This window comes from Quercus lobata, chromosome 5 (genome assembly GCF_001633185.2).
Source record: "Quercus lobata isolate SW786 chromosome 5, ValleyOak3.0 Primary Assembly, whole genome shotgun sequence".
In the NCBI taxonomy this organism is placed as follows: Eukaryota; Viridiplantae; Streptophyta; class Magnoliopsida; order Fagales; family Fagaceae; genus Quercus; species Quercus lobata.
The window spans coordinates 60,116,372-60,142,817 of NC_044908.1; the positions used below are offsets into that span (position 1 = coordinate 60,116,372).

General features: G+C 35.3%; 2 protein-coding genes across 4 annotated transcripts; one reads left to right on the forward strand and one right to left on the reverse strand.

Moving 5' to 3' along the window:
• The first annotated feature begins 739 nt into the window (after positions 1-739).
• On the forward strand, positions 740-17,851 carry LOC115993005 (flavonol synthase/flavanone 3-hydroxylase-like). The gene is made up of 3 exons (XM_031117269.1): positions 740-1,279; positions 16,822-17,149; positions 17,399-17,851. Exons 1-3 carry the CDS (start codon positions 825-827, stop codon positions 17,609-17,611), a joined length of 996 nt encoding a protein of 331 aa, XP_030973129.1. The 5' UTR covers positions 740-824; the 3' UTR covers positions 17,612-17,851.
• Positions 5,835-9,761, reverse strand: LOC115993004 (zinc finger BED domain-containing protein RICESLEEPER 2-like). 3 transcript variants are annotated; one of them, XM_031117266.1, is made up of 5 exons: positions 9,569-9,761; positions 8,476-8,677; positions 7,658-8,347; positions 6,243-7,540; positions 5,835-6,135 (listed from the first exon to the last, which is right to left on the reverse strand). In XM_031117266.1, exons 2-5 carry the CDS (start codon positions 8,661-8,663, stop codon positions 6,014-6,016), a joined length of 2,298 nt encoding a protein of 765 aa, XP_030973126.1. In that variant the 5' UTR covers positions 8,664-8,677; positions 9,569-9,761; the 3' UTR covers positions 5,835-6,013. The 3 variants fall into 3 exon arrangements, with proteins under 3 accessions (XP_030973126.1, XP_030973128.1, XP_030973127.1); XM_031117268.1 differs by lacking the exon at positions 9,569-9,761 and adding an exon at positions 9,395-9,562; XM_031117267.1 differs by lacking the exon at positions 9,569-9,761 and adding an exon at positions 9,370-9,562.
• Positions 17,852-26,446: the final 8,595 nt, after the last annotated feature.

Consider the following 26,446-nt stretch of genomic DNA (forward strand, 5'->3'; position numbering starts at 1 on the left):
CAAAATAGGGAGAAAACTGGGTTATGAGCTTCCAAAAATACCCTTCATGTTGGACTTCACCTACAACATGTTGGCTTTTTTTTCTTTTTTTTCTTTTTCTTTTCTTTGATTTTTTCTTTCTTTGTACTAACGTGTAGGCTTCTTCTTTTTTTCTTTGATTTTTTCTAGACTTCTTCTTCTTTTGGTGCTCATAAGTTTTTTTTTTTTTTTTTTTTTTTTTTAGAAAATAATTTTGGGTCAATTTCTTATGCTATTTTTTTTATATACTTTAATGAAGTGTCTGTCTATACATTTTTTTTTTTAAGTATAATATGTTACTTTTTGTTTTATTTAATAGGGATATGATATTAAATTTATACAAACTTTATTTTTAACCAAACAAAAAAGTTTTTCATCATTCCAACTAAACACAAATGAGGGAAACTAAAATTTTTTCTATTCTCCCATTTTTCCATCCTCTCAACCTAACGGAACTTAAGAATTTATAACATTGAACACGTCCTAGACCAAGCGTGCCGAGGACTAGCCACACGTTTACAATCCATATTTGTTTATAGCATTGAACACTGCCTATTTGTTGATTAACTGTTAGATGCATTTAAAGCGAGTACAAGCCGCACGTTTTCAGTTGGTGTATCTACCATTCCAAACGTTGCTATAACTTGCAAGTTGCAAACTAGATTCTCCAAATAAAAAAAAAACCCCACAAACCAACCTAGAAAGTATTATTTATACGTGTGAAACTGCATGCCATCCCAACTCCCAGCAGCCAAAAGACACTTGTGCATGATTGCAAGTTTGAAACAACCTAAAGAAAATACAAAATGACTGCAGAGAGAGCACAGGCCTTGGCTTTGGTTGGGCTCAACAAACTTCCGGCTCAATTCATCCGCCCGGCCCATGAACGGCCTGAGAACACCGTGGCCGTTGTCGGGGTCACGGTGCCCGTCATCTCCCTCTCTCAGCCGCATGATGTGGTCGTCAGAGAAGTTGCAGAGGCTTGCCAGGAGTGGGGATTCTTCCTCCTCACCGATCATGGTATATCACCTTCATTGATCCAACGGCTAAAAGAGGTGGGGCAAGAGTTCTATGAGCTCCCACAAGAGGAAAAGGAAGCCCATGCAAATGACGCAGCTAGTGGCAAGTTTGAAGGCTATGGTACCAAGATGACAAAGAACCTAGAAGAAAAGGTGGAGTGGATTGACTATTACTTTCATCTCATGGCTCCTGCTTCTAAGGTTAACTACGATGCATGGCCCAAAAATCCTCCTGCATACAGGTGAGCAGTACATGTCTTCTCTACGTTTCTCTACACCAGATCTGGTATTTCTCTTTTTAAGAAACTTAAATAATGACTTTAAAATAAATTTTATTTTATGAAAGATCACCCCAAACATAATTTTGATTGAAAATATTAAGTATTTTTTTTTTTTTTGGTGTGTGTATATATATATATATATATAACTTATCAAATAAAAAAGTATGTGTATATATATGTGTATATATATATGTGTGTGTATGTGGGGGATTGTCTTGATAAATATATTAGTGTCACAACTTAGCCCTCCAAACAAAAATTCCTAACTCCGCCCTAGAAAGAAGAATGCTATTATATTAGCTTAAGGGTTGTCAAATAAGGGATCTAAGTTTGAATTCTGTTTACATAAAAAAAAAAAAATAAATAAAAACTAATTGATACTTTAATCTATTAATAAGAGTAATTATCATGAAGTGGAAGTTATAAGTTCAAATCCTAAAACCTATTTCTAAAAATAAAAAAGATTCATTGGATTTCCTAAAAAATTGCCTAAATTTATTAATCCATTGTCATTCATCTAAATTAAATATTCAGGTTTACTCGATATGATATAAACTAATTTACTAAACATTAAGCGGCAAATATTTGTGTTCTCCAAGTAGGTCATGTCAAAAAAAAAATGCCACCCTTACTTTTCTCAATATCCTTTGATCTAGCTCAAATAAGTAGTAGATTGTATGGGAATATAATTAGTACTAGCCTATTCTTTTTTGCGCATTGCAATTGAACATGATTAGAAATTAATTTGAAACTCCTAACATATGTATGGGAATATATGTTTACAAATAATTACAATCAGATACATATAAAATATTTCTAGGCAAGTTTACTACTAATGATATTCGTTTCATGTTTATTATTATTTAAAAGATTCATGAAAAATTAGTTATTATAAATATCTATTGAAAAGGCGTAAAAAGATTTTTAGGTGATGCTAAATTTTTCTTTGAAGTTAATACATACATACATACATACATATATATATATATATATATATATATATATATGAGCAGAGAATTTGGATTATTTTCAAGTGCTTAAATATGATTGAAAAAGTTTTGAATTGGAGGGCCGGCCTTTATACAAAACTAGAATGGATTTGAAATCTAATTTGGTACATTTGGGATAGAATCAAAGTGGATTAACTTAATCTTTTATTGAAACCCCACACCTTTTTTTTTTACTAGATTCAATTTACACTTGTAAGGACGCGATTCGTGGCGGACCGTAACAGTGTCGGGTTCGCACGTAAAAAGGCCCCTAACAATATCATTTGTAGAGCGTGGGTTTGGAAGGCTAGGCCCTGGTTGACAGGCGGTGGGTTTTTCGCGGTGTTCGTACAAGTTTAAGTTTTCTTTCATCCTCGGAGTCTTTCTCCTGGAGGTGGGCTGGGAGGCTCTGGTTTTTGGCCATTTTTCCCAACCCCCCCCCTTAGGTTACTTGTTTTTTCCTTTTATATTCGCCTGCGTTCATTGTCCTTCGTCCACGTATAGGGTCAACCTTTCCAAGATTGATACTTGTCCCATCAGCCCATATTCAAAGTCGTTGGGGGTGGTTGTAAAAGCCAAAGAATGCGGCTCTGTCAGGTTCAGAGCATTGAATAGCAGTAAGGGCAGCTTTCCCTGGATATTTTAGATATTTCTTCCTAATTTCAGTTCTATACCGTTTTTACCCTTCTTTCAGGAGGGACTTTGGGTCTGCCGAGGACTGAGCTATCCTCGGTGGTATCCATAGGCTATTTTGTCGAGCTTGGGCCGTAGCCCTCCTCGGCTTGGGCCTTCGGATTCTCCCCGGGTAGATGGGCCTGGCCCATAAATCATTTGGGCCCCACAATAGCCCCTCAAAACCCGGCTGTCCAACCTCTTGGTTGGAAAGGGGGGTTTTGGTGATGCCAAACCTCTTCCTACGGCCCAATCAATTTGGCCCATTAATAATACTGACGGCTCTTCATCTGTCCAAGAAATGCGCCGATCTATGAGACAGTTTTTGATTTCGCGCTTGATGCGCTCTTATCGTTTGGGTTTCCCAAAACGTGCTTTTAATGACCACTATTTACGAGACTACTTTAATTCGGCGGTTTGTTTTGATGAGGTGGAGAAACGGAGCCGGCATGTTGGTGTTGGCAGATTCCTTTGGAGATCTGAACCTATTAAATGTCCCCCGCTCCACCCTCTGTATAGAAGGAAAGGAGGAGGTTATTGTTTCCGTAAAGAATTCCTTCTCATCTTTCTGAGATTTGAAATACTTAGCCTCCCCTAGGGTTCATTTTACCCACTGGTTCACAAACTAAATCGTGGTATACTTTATCATAACAACGAGTGATGCAGGAGCCAAACCCCTCCCATAAACGCCATGTTCCAATAAAGCTCATTATGGCTCGATCGGGACAGGGATGGCGAAGACTCAAAATCAACCTCACCCTTCTTTCAGTCAAAATCCGAAGCAGGGGCTTGTCACGTCCAACTTTCGGCGTGACTGAGTCGAGAACACCTACCATCAGTACCAACCGCTCTCCTATGAGCATACCTAGTATGGCTCCAGTGTGTTGGGAGTCAGGATCGAGGCAGGGACTAAGTGCCCTTACTTCTCCCTCTCTTCCTTCACTGGTGCTATCCTCCGTCTCCCTCTCTTAGTCTTCCCAGCACCAGTTCCATCCTGGTGCTTTCACTTCTCCCTCTTTTGCTCCTTTTTCTTTCTTTTCATCTCTTCTCTCTTCTTCTCCTCCTTCTTTACTCATGTCCTCCATCTTCTTCATTCATCTCCTCCATCTTCTTCATTGATTTCTTCCTTACTATTTCCTTCTCCTTCATTCATTTTTTTTTCAAAGAAGGTTCTTATCGTAATATGAGTAGTATTGAGGCAGAGATTGGAGAGACTTTGAAGACGAGTTTAAAAGACGCCTGACAGTTTACTTATCTGTACTACGGATGTAATTGTTGCTTAGGCAGTTCTCATTTTGTATAGGCTCGCTTGAGCCCCTCTTTGTACGTTGTAATAATTTTTCGTATTAATAAAAATTGTTGTTACTTTATTTCGCATGTTTTGTCTCTATGGCTTTTCTTTTCTTTTCTTTTTTTAAATTTACAAACGCTGCTCGGCACAATAATATAGCATCTAAATCAATGACGACTAAGACCAAAATACTTGATAATAAAAAGATGTCGCCATAACTTTAATAGAAACGCTTGGCACAATAAGGCCGACCAGTGAAAAGTAATACTTACCCCATGCTAGCCGAGGAGTAAAACGAAGGTTTGATGCCGTGTGAGGAATAACCATTTGAAGATATCTCACTCACCAAATGAACAGCCTTCTTATGCGACTTAATGCTGGGGCGTTTCACCACCTTCCTCACAACTTTACTGGTCTTAACCTCTTTATGGTGTTTAAGCCGTGGGTGAAGTGACCTGACATTTTTATCAAGTAACCCATCTTACAAAATTCAAACCTTTCCTTGTCCAAGTATTTGGTTTCCCCATTGGCCTGGGTTCGAGGACCATACAAGGCCTTGGTTCTGTCCAAAACTTGTGATTTTTTCGTTTTTGTACTTGGTTTCCCCATAGGCTTGAGTCCGAGGACCATGCAAGGCCTTGGTTCTGTCCAAAACTTGTGATTTTTTCGTTTTTGTACTTGGTTTCCCCATAGGCTTGAGTCCGAGGACCATGCAAGGCCTTGGTTCTGTCCAAAACTTGTGATTTTTTCTATTTTGTACTTGGTTTCCCCATAGGCTTGAGTCCGAGGACCATGCAAGGCCTTGGTTCTGTCCCTGGGCCCATATGCTGAACGGGCCTGGGCCGCGAATTTACTGGGCCCATAAATTAAGAGGTATTTCCATAGTCCTTGATCACGCGGTACTTTTTGGCGTCCCAATGTTCGAGGTGCGCCTTCTCGAGACTTCTTTAACCTTAGGGCTGCAGACGACTAGGAATGGCAATGGGTCGGGTTCGGGCCGGGTTTTTTCATACCCGGACCCGACCCGCGAGACAAGACCCTTAACCCGGACCCGGCCCGTTTAGGGTACCGGGTTTTTTCCCGGGGCCCAGACCCGCCCCATCCGGGCCCTGCGGGCCCCGTTTAGGAATTGGGCCGAATTCATGGCCCAATCAAAAAAAAAAAAAATTAAACCCAAATTTATTTTTGCCTACATTAAGCCTGCATTTTTGGGCCCAAATTTATTTTTTCCTACATTAAGCCTGCATTTTTGGGCCCAATCAAAAAAAAAATTTAAGCCCAAAATTATTTTTTCCTACATTAAGCTTTAAGCCTGCATTTTTGGGCCCAATCCAAAAAAAAAAAAAAATTTAAGCACAAATTTATCTTTGCCTATATTAAGCCTGCATATTCTAATGCAATTCAAGCCTAAATAATATGGCCCAAATGCCAATAAATAACATGGCTCAAATGCCACATCATAAGCTACTAATAATAAATCAATAAACCACCTGTTAATTATAAATCAATAAACCAATAAACTATAACTAATATCATAATCATAATCATAATCACTAGCTAAACATAAAAATAAAATAAATCCAACAAGTTTAAGAAATAAGTATCAAAAGTTCAACGAGTCCAAGAAATTAAAAAGCTACAAAATAAATCCCACAAGGCCACAAGTTTAGAATAATTACATACCAACAAATTAATTCAACAAGTCCAAGAAATTAAAAAAACTACTAAATTAATACAAAATATTTAATCTTCATCAATTGTGATGCAACTCCTATCAATTGTGGCACAACTCCCATCATCTTCATTTGGCTCCCCATCATTAAGAATGGATTGAAATGTACTATCTCCTGGTATAATTGAAGAACCTACAACAACAATGAATTAAAAAATGTAATAAATCTCATCAAATTATAACTAGCAAATATAAAAACACAATTTTGATTTTATAAATAAAAATTAGACAATTGCTAACCGTTGATTTTACTCCATAACCAATTCTGAGCACACATCATTGCCTCTATAGTCTTGGGATGTAGTCTACTGCGGTGTGGACTTAAAAGTCTCCCACTAGTGCTAAAAGCAGCTTCTGAAGCAACAGTTGTGACGGGAATGGCTAAAACATCTCTTGCAATCCTTTGTAAAGTAGGATACTTGAGACCATTATTTTTCCACCATGCCAAAATATTGAAGTCTTCACTCCTCTTCAACACTCCCTCATCAATGAAATGATCAAATTCCATTCTACCACTCTCATGTTTCTTTGAACTACTTGAACTATTGTTCACAAACCCATCAAACCTTGACATTGACCCAATCAACCTAAATTTTATTTGTGCCCCTTGATTTGAAGTACTTGCAGGCATATGAGAACTTCCTTCATTATCTACAAGACACTCATCTACATCTCCATACTCATCAAGCAAATCATAACAAAGATTCTTAATTTTTTCAATCTCCAAATCAGAATTAACACCATATATGCTAGGATAATAAAACTCCAATAATTTCATCTTATATCTTGGATCTAAGATAACAGAAATAGCCATAACAACACTAACATTAGCCCAATAAGAATTAAATTTAGTAAGCATGCTTTCGGCCATCGTACTTATCATCTCACTTGGAGACAAACTCCATTCATTCAATGCAATTTTCAACTCACACACCATAGAAAAATACATATTAGTTGTGGGGTACTTACGACCAGAGAAAAACTCAGTCACACTAGAAAACAACTCCAACCTCCCACAAATATCTTTGGCTACCTCCCAATCATGATCATATGGCAAACAAGTATAAGATGTTTCACGTTTAGCCAAACGCGAGAAAACATCTTTATAAATCAATGCAGTAGAAAGCATTAAGCAAGTTGAATTCCAACGAGTTTTACAATCTAAAACTAACTCTTTGGTGCATTGAATACGCAATTGATGGGCATTTTCTTCAAATTTTTGTCTCCTCTTTGGTGATCCAGTCCAATAAATCACACTATCACGAATCCTTTCAATACCATCACCAATAAGAGACAACCCATCTTGAACAATCAAATTTAAAATATGTGCAGCACATCTCATATGCAACATAGACCCACCCAACATAAGAGAACTAGTATCAAGCTTATTCAAGAGAAGTCTTATCATGGCATCATTAGTACTACAATTATCTACGGTTATTGTGGACAACTTCCTATCAATATTCCACTCTAAAAAGCAATCAACAAGCACATCGGCAAGAACATCTTTCGTGTGTGGAGAAGGAACATAAACAAACCTAGAAAAATAATAGGAATAATTATAACATAACTAAATAAACATTCAATTTAACATAACTCAATAAACATTCTAAATGTAAAATCTTTAACATTCAATTTATAGATAAAAAAATTACCTTAAAACCCGACTTTGCAACGTCCAAGCATGATCAATGAAATGAGCGGTAATGACCATAAACCCTCTCTTTTTGTTACTTGAAGTCCACATGTCAGTTGTAATTGCCATTCTACTTCCATTCTTGTCCGTGATCTTCAAAGCTTTCTCCCTCTCATTATCATAGATTTTAAAAATGTCACTCTTCAAAGTATTTCTTGTGACAAGTTTAAACATCGGTTGAAGATCCGTCACAAATTCTCTAAACCCAATGTGATCAACCATTGAAAGGGGATATTCATGTAAAATGACCATTCGAGCAAGCTTATTCCTAACTCTAGCTTGATCAAATTGATAATTACTTAAACTCATAGTTCCATCCACCTTATTTTGTTGTTTAATTAAGACTTGTTGTCTTATATCTTTAAACTTCATCCGTGGACATCTTGCTAGATGATTATGCAAATGGGTTGTACCTTGGCTTGAATCACCCAAGTAAAGTTTGCCACAATGATGGCATTGGGCTTTAACTTTTCCTTCAACTTTCTTCCTTGTAAAATGAGCCCAAACATCTGAAGTGGTCTTTCTTTTTTTACTTGTATCCGAGTCCTCATTTGTAGGCTCTTGCTCTCTCTCTTCCTCTGTCCCTGGACTTCCTCGACTCCCTTCTTGTTCCTCTACCTCTAAGTCCACCATCGGGGATTTCGGACTCCTAATTGGTTCAGAAGTTTGAAGGTTAGAATCAAAACAAATTTATTATTACACATACTTATTAATTAATAGGCACAAATTCATAATTACACAAATTAAACATGATTAACAACAAATTCAAACACTTACTCGTTGTTTAATGGACATAAAGGTGATGGTGATCCTGAAGGTGAGCTGCCAGGCGACAATGGTGAGGGTGATCGTGAAAATGGCGAAGGAGACCGCACAGTTTGCAAGGGACCACGTCCGGTTCTTAAAGGAGAGCCACTTGGCGAGGAAGAATCAGATTTGTTTGTGTTTATGTTTGTCTCTTCCATCTCCGTTTTAGGCTCTACATTCCCAACAAACACAAAAAACAATATTTCACTACCATATTCCACACTTAGTTTCACAAGAAATGCAAGTTAACAAAGTTAATTTGATGCAATTCCTACCCAAGAAAGCTTAACTATTACAGCATCACTATAACAGCCACGGAAAACAGAGCAAGCTCAACTATTACAAATCCATGAAATCAAATACACGCAATTTGCATAAACAAAGCAATAATCAACACCAACTGCCGCAACCTCTCCAAAGCATAATAATAAGAATGACCCATCAATTCTGATCCAAAGAAACCAAAACCACAAACTAAATATTTGATTCTATTTTTTTGGATAATTCAACATTTGATTTACTAAATCAAAAATCACAAGTTAATTATGGCAGTCTCTCTTTCTAATCACTATCACTATCACTCTCTCTTTGCTCCTCCTCGTCTTTCTAATCACTATCACTATCACTCTCTATTTTCTCCATACATCAAACATCGAAGAAAAAATGGAATACCAAAGTGCTAACAATCAAAAAGGCAACAGCAATGGCACTTCAGAGATACACGGATGAAGAAAAAAAGAGAGCCAGAAATAGGACAGGAGACAAATTTTCAAAGCATTCAACAAGCTACAACTGAAAAAGTGGGTATAAATTATCAGAGCCTTCACAATAATAACAAATACAAACTACAGAGTTAGATTCTACCAACGAGGTTTATTGTTTCCTGAACCTGAAGAATAAATGGGAAGAATACATCAAAAGTATACTCCTCTAGTCTGCCTCAGAACAGAGTACAAGCCCATAGGTGTTGAATTTATCACACAAAGACATGAATTAATGTCAATTATCTAAAAATAAAAAATCAACAACATTGAAAAATTGAAAGCAGAGAGAGAGAGAGTACAGGGGCGAATGCGAGGGAAGGAGCGAGAGTGGTGGAGATCGGCGATCTTGAAGCAGGCGACGACGTTCGGATCGGTACCAGAGACGCGAACTGAGGGAGGGTAGCCGTAGCCGGAGCCGGAGGCTTCTGAGGGTCGGACTGAGGGACTGAGGTACTGAGGGACGGACTGAGGGACAGAGACGTTGAAGGACGAAGTGTGGGAGTGAGGGTTGTGAGGGTCGGAGTCGTCGGATTGAGGGACGGAGGCTTGTGAGGTTCGGACTGAGGGACGGAGGCGTGAGGGAGTGTGGGACGGCGGCGTGAGGGTGTGGGAGGGAGGCTGCTGCGTGCTCTGAAGAGTGAAGACTGAAGAGGGAAAGAGTGAAGAGGGAAAGAGTGAAGAGAGTTAGGGTTAATTAAGGTGTATATATATATGGGGGGTAGTTTTGTAATTTTAGGTTCCGGGTTTTTACACGGGTCGGGTTTCGGGCCGGGTCTCGAGTTTTTTAATTAAAACCCGGACCCGACCCGGACCCGTTTCGGATTTTTTTTTGGAAACCCATACCCGACCCTATTTCTAATCGGACCGGGTAAAATCCGGCCCATTAGGGTCGGGCCGGACCGGGTACCCACGGATCGGGCAAAAATTGCCATCCCTACAGACGACGTTGGAAATCGAGCCTGAGACGTTTTGTCTGTAGCGTTCCTTGGGACGCTGCGTGAATTAAATGTCACCGGTTTATTTCTGGGTATAAATGGGATAGGGGGTCACTTCACTTGCACATGAACTCTCCTGTTCCCTTCAGAACCATACTTCTTCCATATCCGCGATCTCTCTTTCTAGTGCCACTGCCTCAAAGTAAGATGTTTGAGGCGTGGATGGGGATGAAAGGTCTCCGCCCGCTTCAGAGGCACCGAATCCTCAAGGTGATGTGGTATGGACAAGGATGGCACAGATCCAACCCAGTCCTCCGCCTTGACAGGAGGAAGATAGTATTCCTCCTTCTTTTAGCCAAAATCCGAAGCAGGTTCTGGTCATGCCAGATTTTTGGTATGTCAGAAAAAGGAATTTCCGCCATCAGCGCCGTCTGCCTTGTAGCAGGCAAATTTTTGTGGGGGCTCCCCAACTTCCGGCTCCCTGCACCTTTCCTGTAGATGGTGTTTGCCTGAGGTCAGGTTCCCTGCACCTTTTCTTCACCGGTGCAGGCCCCAAGTTGGGTTCTTTTGCTGCCTGAGTTATGGGCACGCAAAAGCATTGAGGAGAAATAAGGTCTCGAGGCAGCAGCCAACCTCTCCTCTGTGCTACCTCCACGGCTTTATCTTCACTCTCTTGTGTTTTTCGTTACTTACGTAGTTAGCTTCAATATAGGCTTTGTTTCGGCTTTTCATTGTACACTGTACTGTTCTTTTGTCTTAATAAAATATGTGTCTATTTCTCTATACATATCTTTCTTCTCCGTAACCACTACTTTGTGCATGAATGTTAAATATAAGCTTGCCCTTAATGACATTCTAGGCAGAAAAATGTCTTAACACAGATTCCTACTAGTTTAAACTTACAAATATTATCAAGCATAACAAGGTTAATCATCAATAAATTAAACTCTTGAAACTAACCGGGATAACCGCTGAGTGTTGCGCGATGCATACTAGAGCGATGTCCGAGAACGATAAATTCTAAATCATTCGTCCGAGAGGGTAGCCGAGTATCGAGGGGCTTTGGTTGTGCTTTTGGGTAATATGTTGCGCCGTATCGCATCAACCCCTTTGATACTGGGGATCTGAGGGTAGACCGAGGAATCCGCGCAATCAAGGTATTAACCCATCTGTTAACGCGGAGTTCTCTTTGAATGGATTTCGAGATTTATGTGCCATAGTTTTTTTTTTTTTTTTTTTTTTTTTTTTTTTTTTTTTTTTTTTTTCTAGATAGTTGGTTCTTCATCCAGGTAGTTGGTTTCCCCATAGGCTTGAGTCCGAGGACTATGCAATGCCTTGGTTCTGTCCAAAACCTAGTTTTCCTCATCCAGGTAGTTGGTTTCCCCATAGGCTTGAGTCCGAGGACTATGCAATGCCTTGGCTCTGTCCAAAACCTAGTTTTCCTCATCCAAGTAGTTGGTTTCCCCATAGGCTTGAGTCCGTGGACCATGCAATGCCTTGGTTCTGTCCAAAACCTAGTTTTCCTCATCCAGGTAGTTGGTTTCCCCACAGGCTTGAGTCCGTGGACCATGCAATGCCCTGGTTCTGTCCAAAACCTAGTTTTCCTTATCTAGGTAGTTGGTTTCCCCATAGGCTTGAGTCCGAGGACCATGCAATGCCCTGGTTCTGTCCAAAACCTAGTTTTCCACATCCAGATAGTTGGTTTCCCCAGAGGCTTGAGTCCGAGGACTATGTAACGCCTTGGTTCTGTCCAAAACCTAGTTTTCCACATCCAGATAGTTGGTTTCCCCAGAGGCTTGAGTCCGAGGACTATGCAACGCCTTGGTTCTGTCCAAAACCTAGTTTTCCACATCCAGATAGTTGGTTTCCCCAGAGGCTTGAGTCCGAGGACTACGCAACGCCTTGGTTCTGTCCAAAACCTAGTTTTCCACATCCAGATAGTTGGTTTCCCCAGAGGCTTGAGTCAGAGGACTACGCAACGCCTTGGTTCTGTCCAAAACCTAGTTTTCCACATCCAGATAGTTGGTTTCCCCAGAGGCTTGAGTCCGAGGACTATGCAATGCCTTGGTTCTGTCCAAAACCTAGTTTTCCACATCCAGATAGTTGGTTTCCCCAGAGGCTTGAGTCCGAGGACTACGCAATGCCTTGGTTCTGTCCAAAACCTAGTTTTCCACATCCAGATAGTTGGTTTCCCCAGAGGCTTGAGTCCGAGGACTATGCAATGCCTTGGTTCTGTCCAAAACCTAGTTTTCTCTTTGTGTGGGATCTTGGCTTTAGGGGAGTTAGCTCCTCAGCCAAGCCCCTAGAGTTTATCCATACGGTTAACGTTACCAAGTGCCTAGTTTGCTCTTTACGGGGGACCTTGGCTTTAAGGGAGTTAGCTCCTCAACCAAGCCCCTAGTCAAGAAACGCAGTCCCTAACAGAACTTTATACTAGAACTCTATAACCAACGGTTAGATATATCGAAGAGACTCTATCGACCCACCTCCTATACCAACACACAAGCCCTTCCCACAGACGGCGCCAATTGTAAGGACGCGATTCGTGGCGGACCGTAACAGTGTCAGGTTCGCACGTAAAAAGGCCCCTAACAATATCATTTGTAGAGCGTGGGTTTGGAAGGCTAGGCCCTGGTTGACAGGCGGTGGGTTTTTCGCGGTGTTCGTACAAGTTTAAGTTTTCTTTCATCCCCGGAGTCTTTCTTCTGGAGGTGGGCTGAGAGGCTCTGGTTTTTGGCCATTTTTCCCAACCCCCCCCTTAGGTTACTTGTTTTTTCCTTTTATATTCGCCTGCGTTCATTGTCCTTCGTCCACGTATAGGGTCAACCTTTCCAAGATTGATACTTGTCCCATCAGCCCATATTCAAAGTCGTTGGGGGTGGTTGTAAAAGCCAAAGAATGCGACTCTGTCAGGTTCAGAGCATTGAATGGCAGTAAGGGCAGCTTTCCCTGGATATTTTAGATCTTTCTTCCTAGTTTCAGTCCTATACCGTTTTTACCCTTCTTTCAGGGGGGACTTTGGGTCTGCCGAGGACTGAGCTGTCCTCGGCGGTATCCATAGGCTATTTTGTCGAGTTTGGGCCGTAGCCCTCCTCGGCTTGGGCCTTCGGATTCTCCCCGGGTAGATGGGCCTGGCCCATAAATCATTTGGGCCCCACAACACTTAATGTAACTTTAAAAATTGTTGCATTGACTAATAACTTTTAATTAGATCAATATTTCAAAAATCTCATTGTTCAATTACATGTTCTCTATGTTATTAGAACTAGTAAATAATCCGTGCTTACACACAGAAATGATGAATTTTAGTGGTGCTATTTATGTTAGTTTGGGTTATAAAACATATAAGATCTTAGTTAAACTAGGACATTTGAAGGTACTAAAATAGTTTTTACTTGCAATTTTCATAATATTGGTTACGCCAAGTTTCTCATTACACTATTATTATATATATAATTTTGAAAATCACTATTGGATACTACGTATACAATATCAATTCACAATCACTGTTTTTGAAATTCTACTAAATACAACAAAAAATAAAAGAATAAATTGTTCCAATAATATCTCCTAAATTGTTTCATATAGAGAGTTAGATATATGATTTGGTTTTTTTATGGTTTATTTATATTGAACTTCTTATTTTCTACACTGAATTAACTTACTTGACACAAAAATTTAAAAACTTAAATTAGATGAGACACATGGAGCGACTTTAACTAAATTCCAATTTTAACACTGAATTAACTAAGTTGACACAAAAATTTAAAAATTTAGATTCAATGATACACGTAGGGCAAAATTAGACTCTAATTAAATTCCAATTTGAAATTTAATTAAATTTTCTCTCAGTTTTGGCTATTAATATATATATATATATATATATATGTATGTATGTATGCTAAGTTTCTTGTCAATTGGATACTATTTATTATTCATTTATGCACAATTTTAAATTAAAAAAAAACTTAAAATTTAAATATTTTGATCAATAACATAGTTATCGATTTCAAATCATCTTGAAATTTCACAAGCATGTGGTTTACACAAAGAAAATTTAATCAAATAGTAAATTTGTTAAAATTCGCATACAATAAAAAATATTAAGTTGTGTAACATAATTTAGAATTACACTATATATAACTTGAACCTAACCTCTTTATTTATATATATATATATATATATATTTGTTTTATCGTGATCATGCAAAATTTAAAAAAATATTTTTCAAGGATCCCAAGAGCTTCCAATAAAGTTGAATAATAATAATAATAATAACCTACCAATGTAAAAATCTAAATGTTGATTGAGGTTGACATCACTTGGACTGAGGGCACCTATCTAAAAGAAATAAAGTAAAAATAGAAAGGAAAAAAAAAAATCATAGTACAGGGCATATGTATTTTTGGAAAATGATAACGCATATTTGAAGGTATTGATTTAAGAAATATTTTTAGAAACTTTTTATTGGAAAAAAAAAATTTTGATAACTTTTTATATTTCCATGAAAGTGATATCAAATTTTTTTTTTTAAAAATAGTTTATTAACAAATGCTTTAGGGAAACGTTGTTTTTCTTTTTTTGTATTTTTGAGAAAAATGAGTACATTGTCTTTGCACAACACGAATTTTTTTTTTTTTTTTTGGTTGAGAATCAAGACAAAAGGTGATTACACGATAAATCAATTATTGACTATCGCAATCCTTTTTTTAAGGTCTTCATAGGGCCCCAAGAGACAGGGATGGGGTAGGACAAAACCATGCGGGACAAAGACGAAAACCCCATCCTTCGACCCCGCCCCGCCCCATTGCCATCCCTATTATTAACTTCTAATAGTTGAAAGAAATTTTCCTTTATTTGTTTTCTCCCAAAACTTTATTAATATAGTGAAACATCAATGAATGCCCTAGGAACATTAGTTTAAGAACTATTTTTAGAAATATTTTTATGAAAAAATGATAAAGCAATTAATTGTATTAACAACTTTTTATATTTATCATAAAAGTGGTGTCAAAACTCTCCTAATATAATTTATTAACAATTGCCTTAAGGACACTCATTAACATGATCTATTAATATATAATACTACCACGACCAAGCTATATATATTTATATATATTACCACCTAATTGACTTAGGATCCCTTCAATTCTAAATCTTTTTTTTTTTTTTCAGAACTTCTAAACCCTCTTTTCCATTCATCTGTTTCATTGATAAGTGATAATACCCACCAATTTTTATTTTTTTATTTATTAAAGTTAGAAAACCAATTTCTAGCTTATTATTAATTCATTTTGAATCCAAAGATTATACGTTGGTTCTCTTCTCCCATTAATCCGTTCATAGGTTACCTATAAATTTTATGCTTAATAATTCGTTATGATTCTATCAAAAAACAGTAATTCGTTATGAATTAGATATAGTACATGGAGAGACCCTTGAAAAACCAAAAATAATAAAAATAAAAGAAAGGAAAATCCCTTATCCAACAGTGGAGGAAGGGTATATATATGGGGCCATGGCTACGTGGTTTTTTAAATTCCTCCCTCCTATTTCTCTTAAAATTATAATGTAGATTTTAAATTTATTTAACAAGACAAGAAGAATTATACTACCACTCATTTAAAGGTTTAATTTATCATTTAGTCACCTTTTAATGTTTTTATGTACGTCACTCAAATAAGATGAAGAAAAAAAAAAAAGATGCATAGAAAAAATGTTTCTCAGCAAATAGGTTAGCAAATCCCTATAGGGAAAAAGTTTATCTACAAATTTCTTTGTAGGCAATGAATACAAACTCCCACTAAACAATTAATATGACTATATGTTTTGAAAATTTAACCGTTGGATTGCATGTTCTTTATATTCTTAACATGTACATCAAATTTATTTCAAATCGGATATTATTTACTATTTAGTTAGTAAACTTATTTTTTATGCATAATTTAAGGCTACAAAAACTTGAAATTTAAACATTTGATTAATGACACAACTATTGATCTTTAATCTTCTTGAAATGTTGCAAGTATAAAGGATATAATAATAAAATGCAATCAAATGGTAAATTGATTTATCAAAATTCATATATAACAAAATGATATAGGGGGAGTTTGTAATTCACGTTCTAAAACCTTTGCTACCAATTAATAAACTGTTATTTATACCCAAAAGAACCTAAGCAATAGATTAATTTTTTTTTTTTTGACACATAAGCAATAGATTAATTAATCAGTGAACAAGTTATTGATTGATTCCACACAAATAGATAGTCCAACACAATTATGAACACCAAATCTAAAAAAAAGGAAAGATGTAAAAAATAGTTTAAGAAAGTGGGTTCTAGTTAGCTCAATTGGTAAAAACTATTATATATCGTTGAATAAGAGATTAATTAGGATTCAAACCCTACCTACACCAAAAAGCAATTAATATCTTAGCTAGATGATAAGAGTAATAATCATGGGGTGAACTCAATAGGTAGATTAAATTCATATAAAAGAAAAAGTAGTATTAAAAAAAAAAAAAAAGTTATTTGTTGACTTTTTTTTATATATATTTATCTTTGCTTTAATAAAATCTGACTTTGTTAGTGCTTACCTCATGTACACTTAACACAGAGGAGTCACAGAAGAATATGGCAAAGAAATATTGAGAATAACTGATAACCTACTGCAACTATTGTCAGAGGGGTTAGGTTTGGAAGGGAAGGTTTTGAAGTCTTGTTTGGGTGATGAAGAACTAGAGCTAGAGATGAAAATAAACATGTACCCACCTTGCCCACAACCTGAATTGGCTTTAGGAGTTGAACCTCATACGGACATGTCTGCACTCACAATACTAGTTCCAAACGATGTTCCAGGCCTTCAAGTGTGGAAAGACGATAATTGGGTTGCTGTAAATCTCTTGGAAAATGCCCTTTTTGTCCATGTTGGTGATCAAATTGAGGTATGGTACTCCCTATCTTGTGCAATGAAATATGACAATAATGTTTTTATAATATAATTTTAATGAAATTGTTTTGCAAAAAATAAATGTTCAAGTGTCCACTGAGATGTTTAAGCCGCTATAGAGGCTAAATTATAGCTTTAGAAGCAACAAATAGTTTTTTTTTTTTTTTAGAATTAAAATTCACTCTGAAAATAGCAACAAATAGTTGTTTTTGTAAATGTCCAATTTATGAGAATTTTGTTATAGGTGCTAAGCAACGGGAAGTACAAGAGTGTTCTTCATAGGAGTTTGGTGAACAAGGAATGCACACGCATGTCATGGGCAGTGTTTATTGTGCCTCCACATGAGGCGAACATTGGACCATTTTCAGAGCTTGTGAATGATCAAAACCAAGCCAAATATTCAACTAAAACTTATGCTGAGTACCGACACTGCAAATTCAATAAGCTTCCACAGTAATAATAGTTTCATATGGCCTTATGTTGCCTTGGAACAAGGTTGCCAATTGTCTGTGTATTTCATTCGATTATTTGACTACGGTCAAGCTCCAATGAAAGATATGTAATAAGTTACTAGCCTCTGAGCACGGGCGTGAACGCGTGCTCAGAGGCTAGTTTTTTACTAATAAACTTTGTAAGGTTATATATAATGAATAAATAAGAAAAGAGGAAAATTATCTTAAGAGAGATTCTCATGAAACCTCTCTCCTACATTATGTGTGGGTTTCCTATAATGTAGTTACATATCTCCCACAAACCCACTTAAAATGTTTTTCCTTTTGATATGTTTGTAGTCATTTTGTTTGGAATTTTTTTTTTAAAGCTTCATAAAATTTATTTGTTACTAAAATTTTGATCCGCCTTATATTTTTCTTTTTCACAATCTCCCTACTAAAATGTTTGGATAATCAAATTTAATGGTTACTAAAATATACTCAGAATTATCTATATCACTCTTAGCTAACTTGCACTATCAAATAACAAAAAATAAAAAAATAAAAAGGGAATAATATAAAAAATAAAAAATGAAGAATATAATGCAACATAAAAAATGAAAAGAATTCTAAAATGAAAGAAAGAAAATAATCAAACAAAATGGTATATGCCATTCAATTAGTAAAATGTAAACAAAATTATTTCAAAAATTTGTTTGTGCCCTCTACTAAGTCCACAATCAAAAGGTAGTTTCTCAATAAAACGAATAAATGTTAAAAAAAAGTCAGCTACTTACAATACATAATATTTACTTTAAAAAAAATACATCTCTCTTAGATCAAAAGACAGGGCAGTCAATTGTTCTCCCATCTTGCTAATATCCTCATGTTCTTTGCACATGTACATAACATCTGCAAGAAAAAAAAATGGTAAGACCTGGGCTCCACACAAAGCACAAAATGGTGTTGTAGAATAGAGGCCAAGGATGCAAATGTTCAATCCGAAATAAAACCAAATAAATTGTGCAAGCAAAGGAATGATCAAGTGGCACAACCATCCATTGAGTTCCATTGATTTTCTTATGAGATCAAAGAATTAATGGGATTTTGAGGAATGCTTTGCATATTGGGTTCCACAGTTTGCTAACAACACCACACGTGGTCTTGCCTAGCTTGCAATTGAGATTAAATCCATTTAAATTTTTGTTCAAAAAAATTCTAAAATAAATTTATTACAACATAAATAAAAAAGAAACCCTACTCACCATAGATTCTGTATGACAATGGTTGCAACCTGACGCATTAAAAATTGGATAACAATGAATGGAACTCAAGAGAAGACACGTTGAGAGCAAAAACAGATACAATATTTTAAAGCATCAATTGAATGTAAGAAATAGAAAACAAAAAAACAAGATAAGTAAAAGAAGAATATTTTCTTATATACTTATCCGGATAATCTTGGAAGTCAAGTAATGAAGTCTTTTGTTATTCCAGTGCAATAATATTCTATTCGGTTTATATATATATATATATATATATATCCAGAAGAAGAAGAAGATGAAAAGGAAGGAGGATATAACATGAAACTTAAATAAAATAAAATAAAAACTGGATAAGCAAAAGAAGTCAAAGAGAAGTTAAAATTTTTAAATTTGATAGTAAAGCAGTTTCTTAGGAGTAAAACATGGGAGAGTGGAATTCAAACAATTTGTTAGGAGTAAAATGTGGGAGTGGAATTCAAACGTGTTAAGGTTTTTTTTTTTTTTTTTTTCAAAATAGAAACGTGGTAGATAATTTTTTTGATACAACATGGCTTTTTTCATTAGGCTTTTTGTTTTCAATTTTTATCAATTTAAGATTTTAAACCATTTCTTATGATTTAAAGATAAAGATAAGTTTATTAAATTAAGGGAATTTCATTAGGTTTTTTTTTATTTTTTATTTTTTTTTATTTTTACTGAACGTGAGGTTTTTTCTAAGAATAAAATATTAGAAATTTTACCATTTAGTTGTGTTTTTTTTTTTTTTTTACTCAACGTGAGGTTTTTTTAAGAATATAATATTAGAAACATGTGTTAGAATAAGTGGGTTAGTAGAAGTGTTCCTATCTTGTAGGTAATGTTTTGTCAAATTTATCTAAAATTTAGGACTTTTTAAATTGATAATTTTACATGTCTAACCCTACTATTTTACATGTCCATTCCAATGACTCCTCAATGCAATCTAAAAAGTTTGTGCATACGTGAACCTAAAAGAGATAAAAGAATTAGGGTTAAACCAAGTATTTTTTTTTTTAAACTTTAATTAACAAACCAATGTTAGCGTGCATGTTATTAAAGATAATAGCTTAAGTTTGTTAGAGTTTGTGTTTGATTTAAATTTTGATGAGATCATTTTTCCTGAAAATCCTATTAAAATTGTTCAGAATAAAGATACATATCTAACTCCCTACAAAATAGGACAACTTTCTGTTAGTTTTCAAAGCAAACTCACCTCACGTTCTCTCTCTCTCTCTCTTTTCTTTTTTCTTTTTTCCTTTTTTCTTTTATCCAGATTTATTTTTTTTTATTTTTTTAAACTTCACTTTCCTTACTCAGGTTTAAAATTATTCAGTCACCACCAACATTTCAAAATTAAATTTTTTTTTAAAAGAAAAAGAAAAAAAAAAGAGTTAACGTGATACATATAAAAAAAAGTAGAACTCAAGGTTACTACCTACCTAAATAAAAAAATTTAACGCCAAAAACATATACATTCAGTCACCACCAACATTTCAAAATTACATTTTAAAAAAAAAAGAAAAAAAAAAGGATAGTTAATGTGATACATTAAAAAAAAAAATGTAGAACTCAAGGTTGCTACATACCTAAATAAAAAAATTTAACGCCAAAAACATATACAATGATGGTAAAAAAAAAAAAATATATATATATATATATATATATATGAAGAAGGAAAAAAAAAAGAAGTGAAGTGAGGAAGGAGAAGGAAATAGTAATTGATCATTTATATGTAACTATTTTTATTTCAATTCAAAATTTTAAAATAAAATGTAAACAAAGGCTATTAAAGGAGGTAAGGAAAGCCATACTGTTTAACTGTTTACGAATGATTTTGAATGTTTCTTTTGTACGTAGCATAAGGCAGCCCTGTCTTTGGATCACAATACCTACAACATAAAATGACAATTCATTAAGAAGTATAATGGTAAAATATATGAAGGAACCATTTATTTCAAAATTACATTTAGAAAAGAAGAAGAAGAAAAAAAAAAAGTTAACGTGATACATATAAGAAAAAAAAAAGTAGAACTTAAAGAAAGTCAATCATAAACAAAAGAAAAGAAAATAAAGAGGAACTTGCAAAAAATAGAACCTGAAAATTTGTTAAAGCCTCTGATAGTAAATGTCTTTAATCTGAAGAAAAAGAAAGGAGGATGTAGAGCTAAACTAAATGTCTTCAATCTGAAGAAAAATGAGAGAGAGAAAGTGAGATAGAAACTGCAAAGCGTACGTGAGTTTGTGGTTTTAAAGTGTAGGAGTTTTAATTTACATATCTATCCCTGGTAGTTGAAAACTTGTAAGTGGGTATGATGAGGGTATCTTAGACATGAAAAATGTGGAATTCAAATAGGGGAAGCCCCTTAAATAGTAGTATAGATGACGATATTTTGGATGCTATATCAAAGTCCTTAAGGGTCTGTTTGTTAAGAGAGTTTAGGTATTGTTTTTCAAAATAGTGTGAAAATTGTGGTTTAAAAAGTGTAATGAAAATATGTAAAGTACTCTTAATGCAAAAACTGTGTGTGGTACTATGTTTCTAATAACATATTTTTAAAAGTGAAAAAATACAATTGAGTGTTTGGTATGAGTACGTGTTTGTTTGTTTTTTTTATATGTGTGTTTTATGTGTTGTCAACATCATCTAGGTCCTACAATTTTCAAAACAATTACAACAATATCACTCAAAACTGTTACTCGAAAACTGAAAACACCTCTTTAAGTGTTCTCAAAATACAGTCTTTAAACACTCTAAATTAAACACTGTGACTCAAATATTCTTTGTTAACTCTCCTACCAAACATTTTGTTTTAGGGCTCACAATTTTCAATGTACACTGAAAGTTATTGTTTGAACTCTCTAACCAAACAAACTCTAAGTATTTGGCTTAGAATAAGGTTTCCAATTATTGGTGTATTTTCTTGATTGTTTGACTATAATCATACTCTCATGAGAGATTTTTATTAAATTCTATGCTTTGGCTACCCTATTATCTCTCTTTCTCACACACACACACACACACACACACACACAACTCTCTTGCTCTCTCTCTATCTCCCCCTTCTTATTTCCCTTTTACCTAAATAAATTAAGTAGAAGATCAACTACTTGGATTTACATGCACAATTGTGTTGGTTTTTCCAACCTTAAATGTCTATACAAACCCCCCATCTGAATATATATAAATATATATATATATATATATATATATATATATATGTATGTATATATATATATATAGTTTGGATTCTATCATCATCAATGTAAAGATCGCACATAAAAGAATTTTGAACTCACGGTCCAATGTAATACATCATCTTAATTATTTTCTCCCATTTGACCTTATCATGTGCACTATCATCTTTGTCTATCCATTCTTTTGACACTACAAAACAAACGACATATTGCAACAGGCCAAAAGCGCCGCTGAAACCTCAAAAAGTGCCGCTAAAGGTATATTTGACATTTAGCGACAAGTGCTATTGTGGTGGTTCATCCCGTCACTGCTGCGGTGCCACAATAGATCTGTTATGACGGTAACAAAAAGCGTCGCTGTAGATGCACGTTTTAGCAGCAGTTTTGGTTTATTGCAACAGGCGGAAAACCGCTGCCATACAAGTTTGAATTCGAATCAATTGACCTTTAGCGGCGAGTAATGTGCACCGCTATAGGTGTCCACCTTTAGCGATAGGCTATAAGCGTCGCTATAGGGGTTAATGTAAAATAGAACGTATGCACCTTTTAGCGGCAAATATGACCGCAGCTATATGTGTAAAGCTTTAGCGGCGGTCTATAAACTCTGCTATATGGCTGCATTTAAAACTTAATTTTAGACCTTTAGCAGCGCTTTTTGCCCACCGCTATAGGTTAAATTGTTTTCTTTTTCCTGGGTTTTAAAACCATAAACCTATTACAAAGAACCTGTAATAATTTTAACTCCACTGAGACAATACCACAAATGTCTCCAAACTAACATTATATTAACATAGAAATATATTATCAAATATATAACATTGTCTATAACCATCATCACAAAATTAACAAAAAAAAAAAAAAAAAATGTGGTCCTCTATACATAAAAAGTCCTTCAACACTTAAACTAAACTAATACTATAATCAAAGTTTCAAAGTGTTTAAAAATATCCTTCAACACTTGCAAAAAATGTGGTTGTTCAAATGTAGTTCTTTGTACACAAAAAGTCCTCAAACACCAACATAAAACTTATAAGCTGCTTGGTTGATGGGATGCAACTGATGATTTTTGGAGAGTTGGGGATTGTTGGAGAGCCAGAGATTGTTCAATCGGAGTAACATCTTATATACAAAATAAACATAAAAAAATAAAAAAATAAAATGAAGGAAGTCATCGTCCACTGAGTTTAGAGTATAAACCAATTTTCCTTCCACAATAGAAAGGGAAAATAAAAGTAATGGGGTCTTGAGTCTATGTTCACTGACATGGAAAAAAAATAAAGGGACCTGAAAATAAATTGTCAGAAAATGCATTATACTACTTATCTTGTACAATTATATTAATGCATGATCAAAAACCGAAAATGCTATAAAGAACACGTAAACTTTTTTTGATAAGTATAAAGAACATGTAACATTGCTTTATTGTCTTTACATCAGCAAAAGAAGTGAGGGATAATTCAGGACCAAAATATATATTATTGAATAATAGTCTGTTGTACAGAGAAGTATAATCATAATTTGATTTGAACTGCAATAAAAACAATAATACTTAGAGCTAGAAAGAAAGCTTGACTCTCCTTTGTATGTTTTTAGACCCCTTAAACCACAATTGGATTAACCTAATTAATTAGCCAAGTTATTACTTAGTCCAAATTCCAAATCTAGGTTATCACAATCAAACAATCATATCATGCATAGCAGCGGAAATATAAAAAACACAATGCTATGATGACCCAGGAAACCACACCGGTAAAAACCTGGGGATGATTTAACCTAGCTAACCTCAAGGTAAACCTGAATCCACTATGAAAGAATCGAAGTTTTACAATAGGACTTAGACCACTAACATCCTATTGCTACCCACCAGTAGAAACTTACTGACACGACCACGTGCAAGCTCCGAGACCATGGACTCCTTCTTTCTCGGATTCTCCAACAAATACAAGCACATCCGCTTGTGTTTCTTTAAGCTCCTTAGCTCCTTAGTTCAGCAACTGAATGATCATCAAGCTCTCAATCAAATCTCCTTCTTGATAATCCTAAGCATGTGTGAAGGAAAGCTCCTGTCAGATCTCACAAGATATTCACACAAACAACAATATGAGCAACCTTAAAAACGTGGCTAGGGTTTGCCTTTTATACCTAGGGCAAAACATAAAACCCTAAACGTTTTAATAGGCTAGGGCTGAGTTGGAATTTTGCAGAAAAATGCATTCTGCCCGAGATTTGATCGATCGAGCCTATTCTTTGATCGATCGAGCCAAGCCAATTGTCACTAATACTTCTGCAGCCACTCGATTCCAACTTTACATACAACGTACACACTTTGAGCAAGTCTAAACAAGACTTACAATTGTTTTGATCATGGTTTGCCAACATTACACATTAGAGTTCTAAATACATTAGTTCCTAAGTCTTTAGAACCTAACAAACTCCCCCTTTGGCAATCCGTGACAAAACACAACTTAAAGCTCAAAGTTTACAATGAAAAGCCCTTTACAAAAAAATGCCCATTATAACAAATCCAATCCTAACTACTATGACATTTCTCACAAAAACAAAACCACCATTTTCCTTTTATCACATCATGATTCAAGAATTCGCAAATTGCAAACGTAATTTCAAGAAGCCCCCCACCCTCCATCGGTTTCAGCACACCGACACGTTAACCCACAAAGTCCACGCATCGAGATCTCACCGACTACCGACATCAAGACAAACCTCAGCGCACGTCGCTAACGTGCGCCTACGCCACCCCAAACCTCAGTGACTCTCACAGTCATATAAAATAAAACTCTCCCTCTGTTCTCTTTTCACATTAAATCTATCAAAAAATTATTTATAAAAAAAAAAAAAAAAAAAAAAAAAATTATTTAAAAAAAAAAAAAAAAAAAAAAAAAAAATTGTCGATCTTGCTCAAAAAATCAAAACCCAGTAAGTCTCTCTCTTTCTTTCAATTCTCTTTGTTCTGCTAATTTCTGTTTGTAAAGATCTTCATTTTTAGCTCTCCTGAAGATCCGCCAACTGATTCAACAAAACACTTTCTTTGTGATTTGTTTTGTTGAGAAAATAATTTATTGGCGATGTGTGTGAAATGGGATTTTCTTTGTTTTGATTGTTACTGTTAGATCATTTTGGGATTGCTTTCAAGAGGTGATGCGACGCCGTATGGCGACAAGTGTTCCCATTGAGCATGATGAACGTATATCCATCACCCGGGAAAAGGGAATAGTATATAACATAAAATCTTTATTTACAGGTGTAAGCCACAAGTCTACTCAAAAGGAGTACTTTTTAGCTTGGATGCTTATTAGTTATAAAACCACAACTAACTCTCTTCTTAGAGCACTCCCAACGGCTTTTAGCCAAAACATCATTACTTTTTAGCTTGGATGCTTATTAGTTATAAAACCACAACTAACTCTCTTCTTAGAGCACTCCCAACGGCTTTTAGCCAAAACATCATTTCAACTAAAATAGTCCTAATAAACCTAAAAAATTGACACACATTGGATTAGTAACTCATTAGCTAAAATAGATTTTAGCTATAGTGATCAACCAAAAAAGGAAAAAAAGAAACTCGAGATGTGTGATCATGGAGGGTTGCTTCAAGACCCAAGCAATTGCAAATCTTTCCCAGCCATGTTCATGGGAGGTAGACAACTCACACCCCACCTTTCTTTTTTTTTTTTTTTTTTTTTTTTTTTTTTTTTTTTCTGTCCTCTTAAAGTTTGGACCTTAACATCTCCTTGAGGCTTTCTTTGTTTAGTGCCTACGGAGATTCTTTGATGGCAGTGGCTAGTATTTGGTGGGAATGACTTGGATGGATTAAGCTCCATGGTTGAATCATTTACAATCTCGTCCCTTTTCACTTACACATTGCTTGTTTGAGGTAATGTATGAGTTATTATTATTATTATTATTATTGATTCTAAAAGTATTTGGACAAAGACCTTCATGAGACTTGTTTCTTTCTATGAGAAAATTTTGTTTCAATTGAATGCTTTTTTTTTTAGAAGACAATTGAATGTATTTAATAACTGTTGAAAGACTTAATAAAAATAAATGAAGAAAGAATATTTAAAGAAAATAAAGTTTAGAATAAAGAGATATGGAATGTTGTGAAAATCGATTAGTTAAAATACATAAAGTAACTTCTTGTTCTAAATATGACTAAAATTCTTTTCATATGGCTGGTTTGCGAACATGATTATGCAGTCTATGGTGAAATTATTCAAAACATCTCTCATAAGGGTAGGCCTCACCTGTAACACACATTATATCCAGTAATATGAGAGAGACATAATACACCAAATATACTGTATTTTCCCCAAACCATAGGGCCTCCATATGCACTTCTAATATAGATCCACTAACAGGAGA

Coding starts and splice junctions, on each gene's coding strand:
- LOC115993004 (XM_031117266.1), bottom strand. CDS start 8,663: ATGGAAGAGACAAACATAAACACAAACAAATCTGATTCTTCCTCGCCA. Junction 8,348..8,475: donor TTATGTCCATTAAACAACGA/GTAAGTGTTTGA, acceptor TGAACCAATTAG/GAGTCCGAAATCCCCGATGG. Junction 6,136..6,242: donor GTTATGGAGTAAAATCAACG/GTTAGCAATTGT, acceptor TTGTTGTTGTAG/GTTCTTCAATTATACCAGGA.
- LOC115993005 (XM_031117269.1), top strand. CDS start 825: ATGACTGCAGAGAGAGCACAGGCCTTGGCTTTGGTTGGGCTCAACAAA. Junction 1,280..16,821: donor AAAAATCCTCCTGCATACAG/GTGAGCAGTACA, acceptor CACTTAACACAG/AGGAGTCACAGAAGAATATG. Junction 17,150..17,398: donor ATGTTGGTGATCAAATTGAG/GTATGGTACTCC, acceptor ATTTTGTTATAG/GTGCTAAGCAACGGGAAGTA.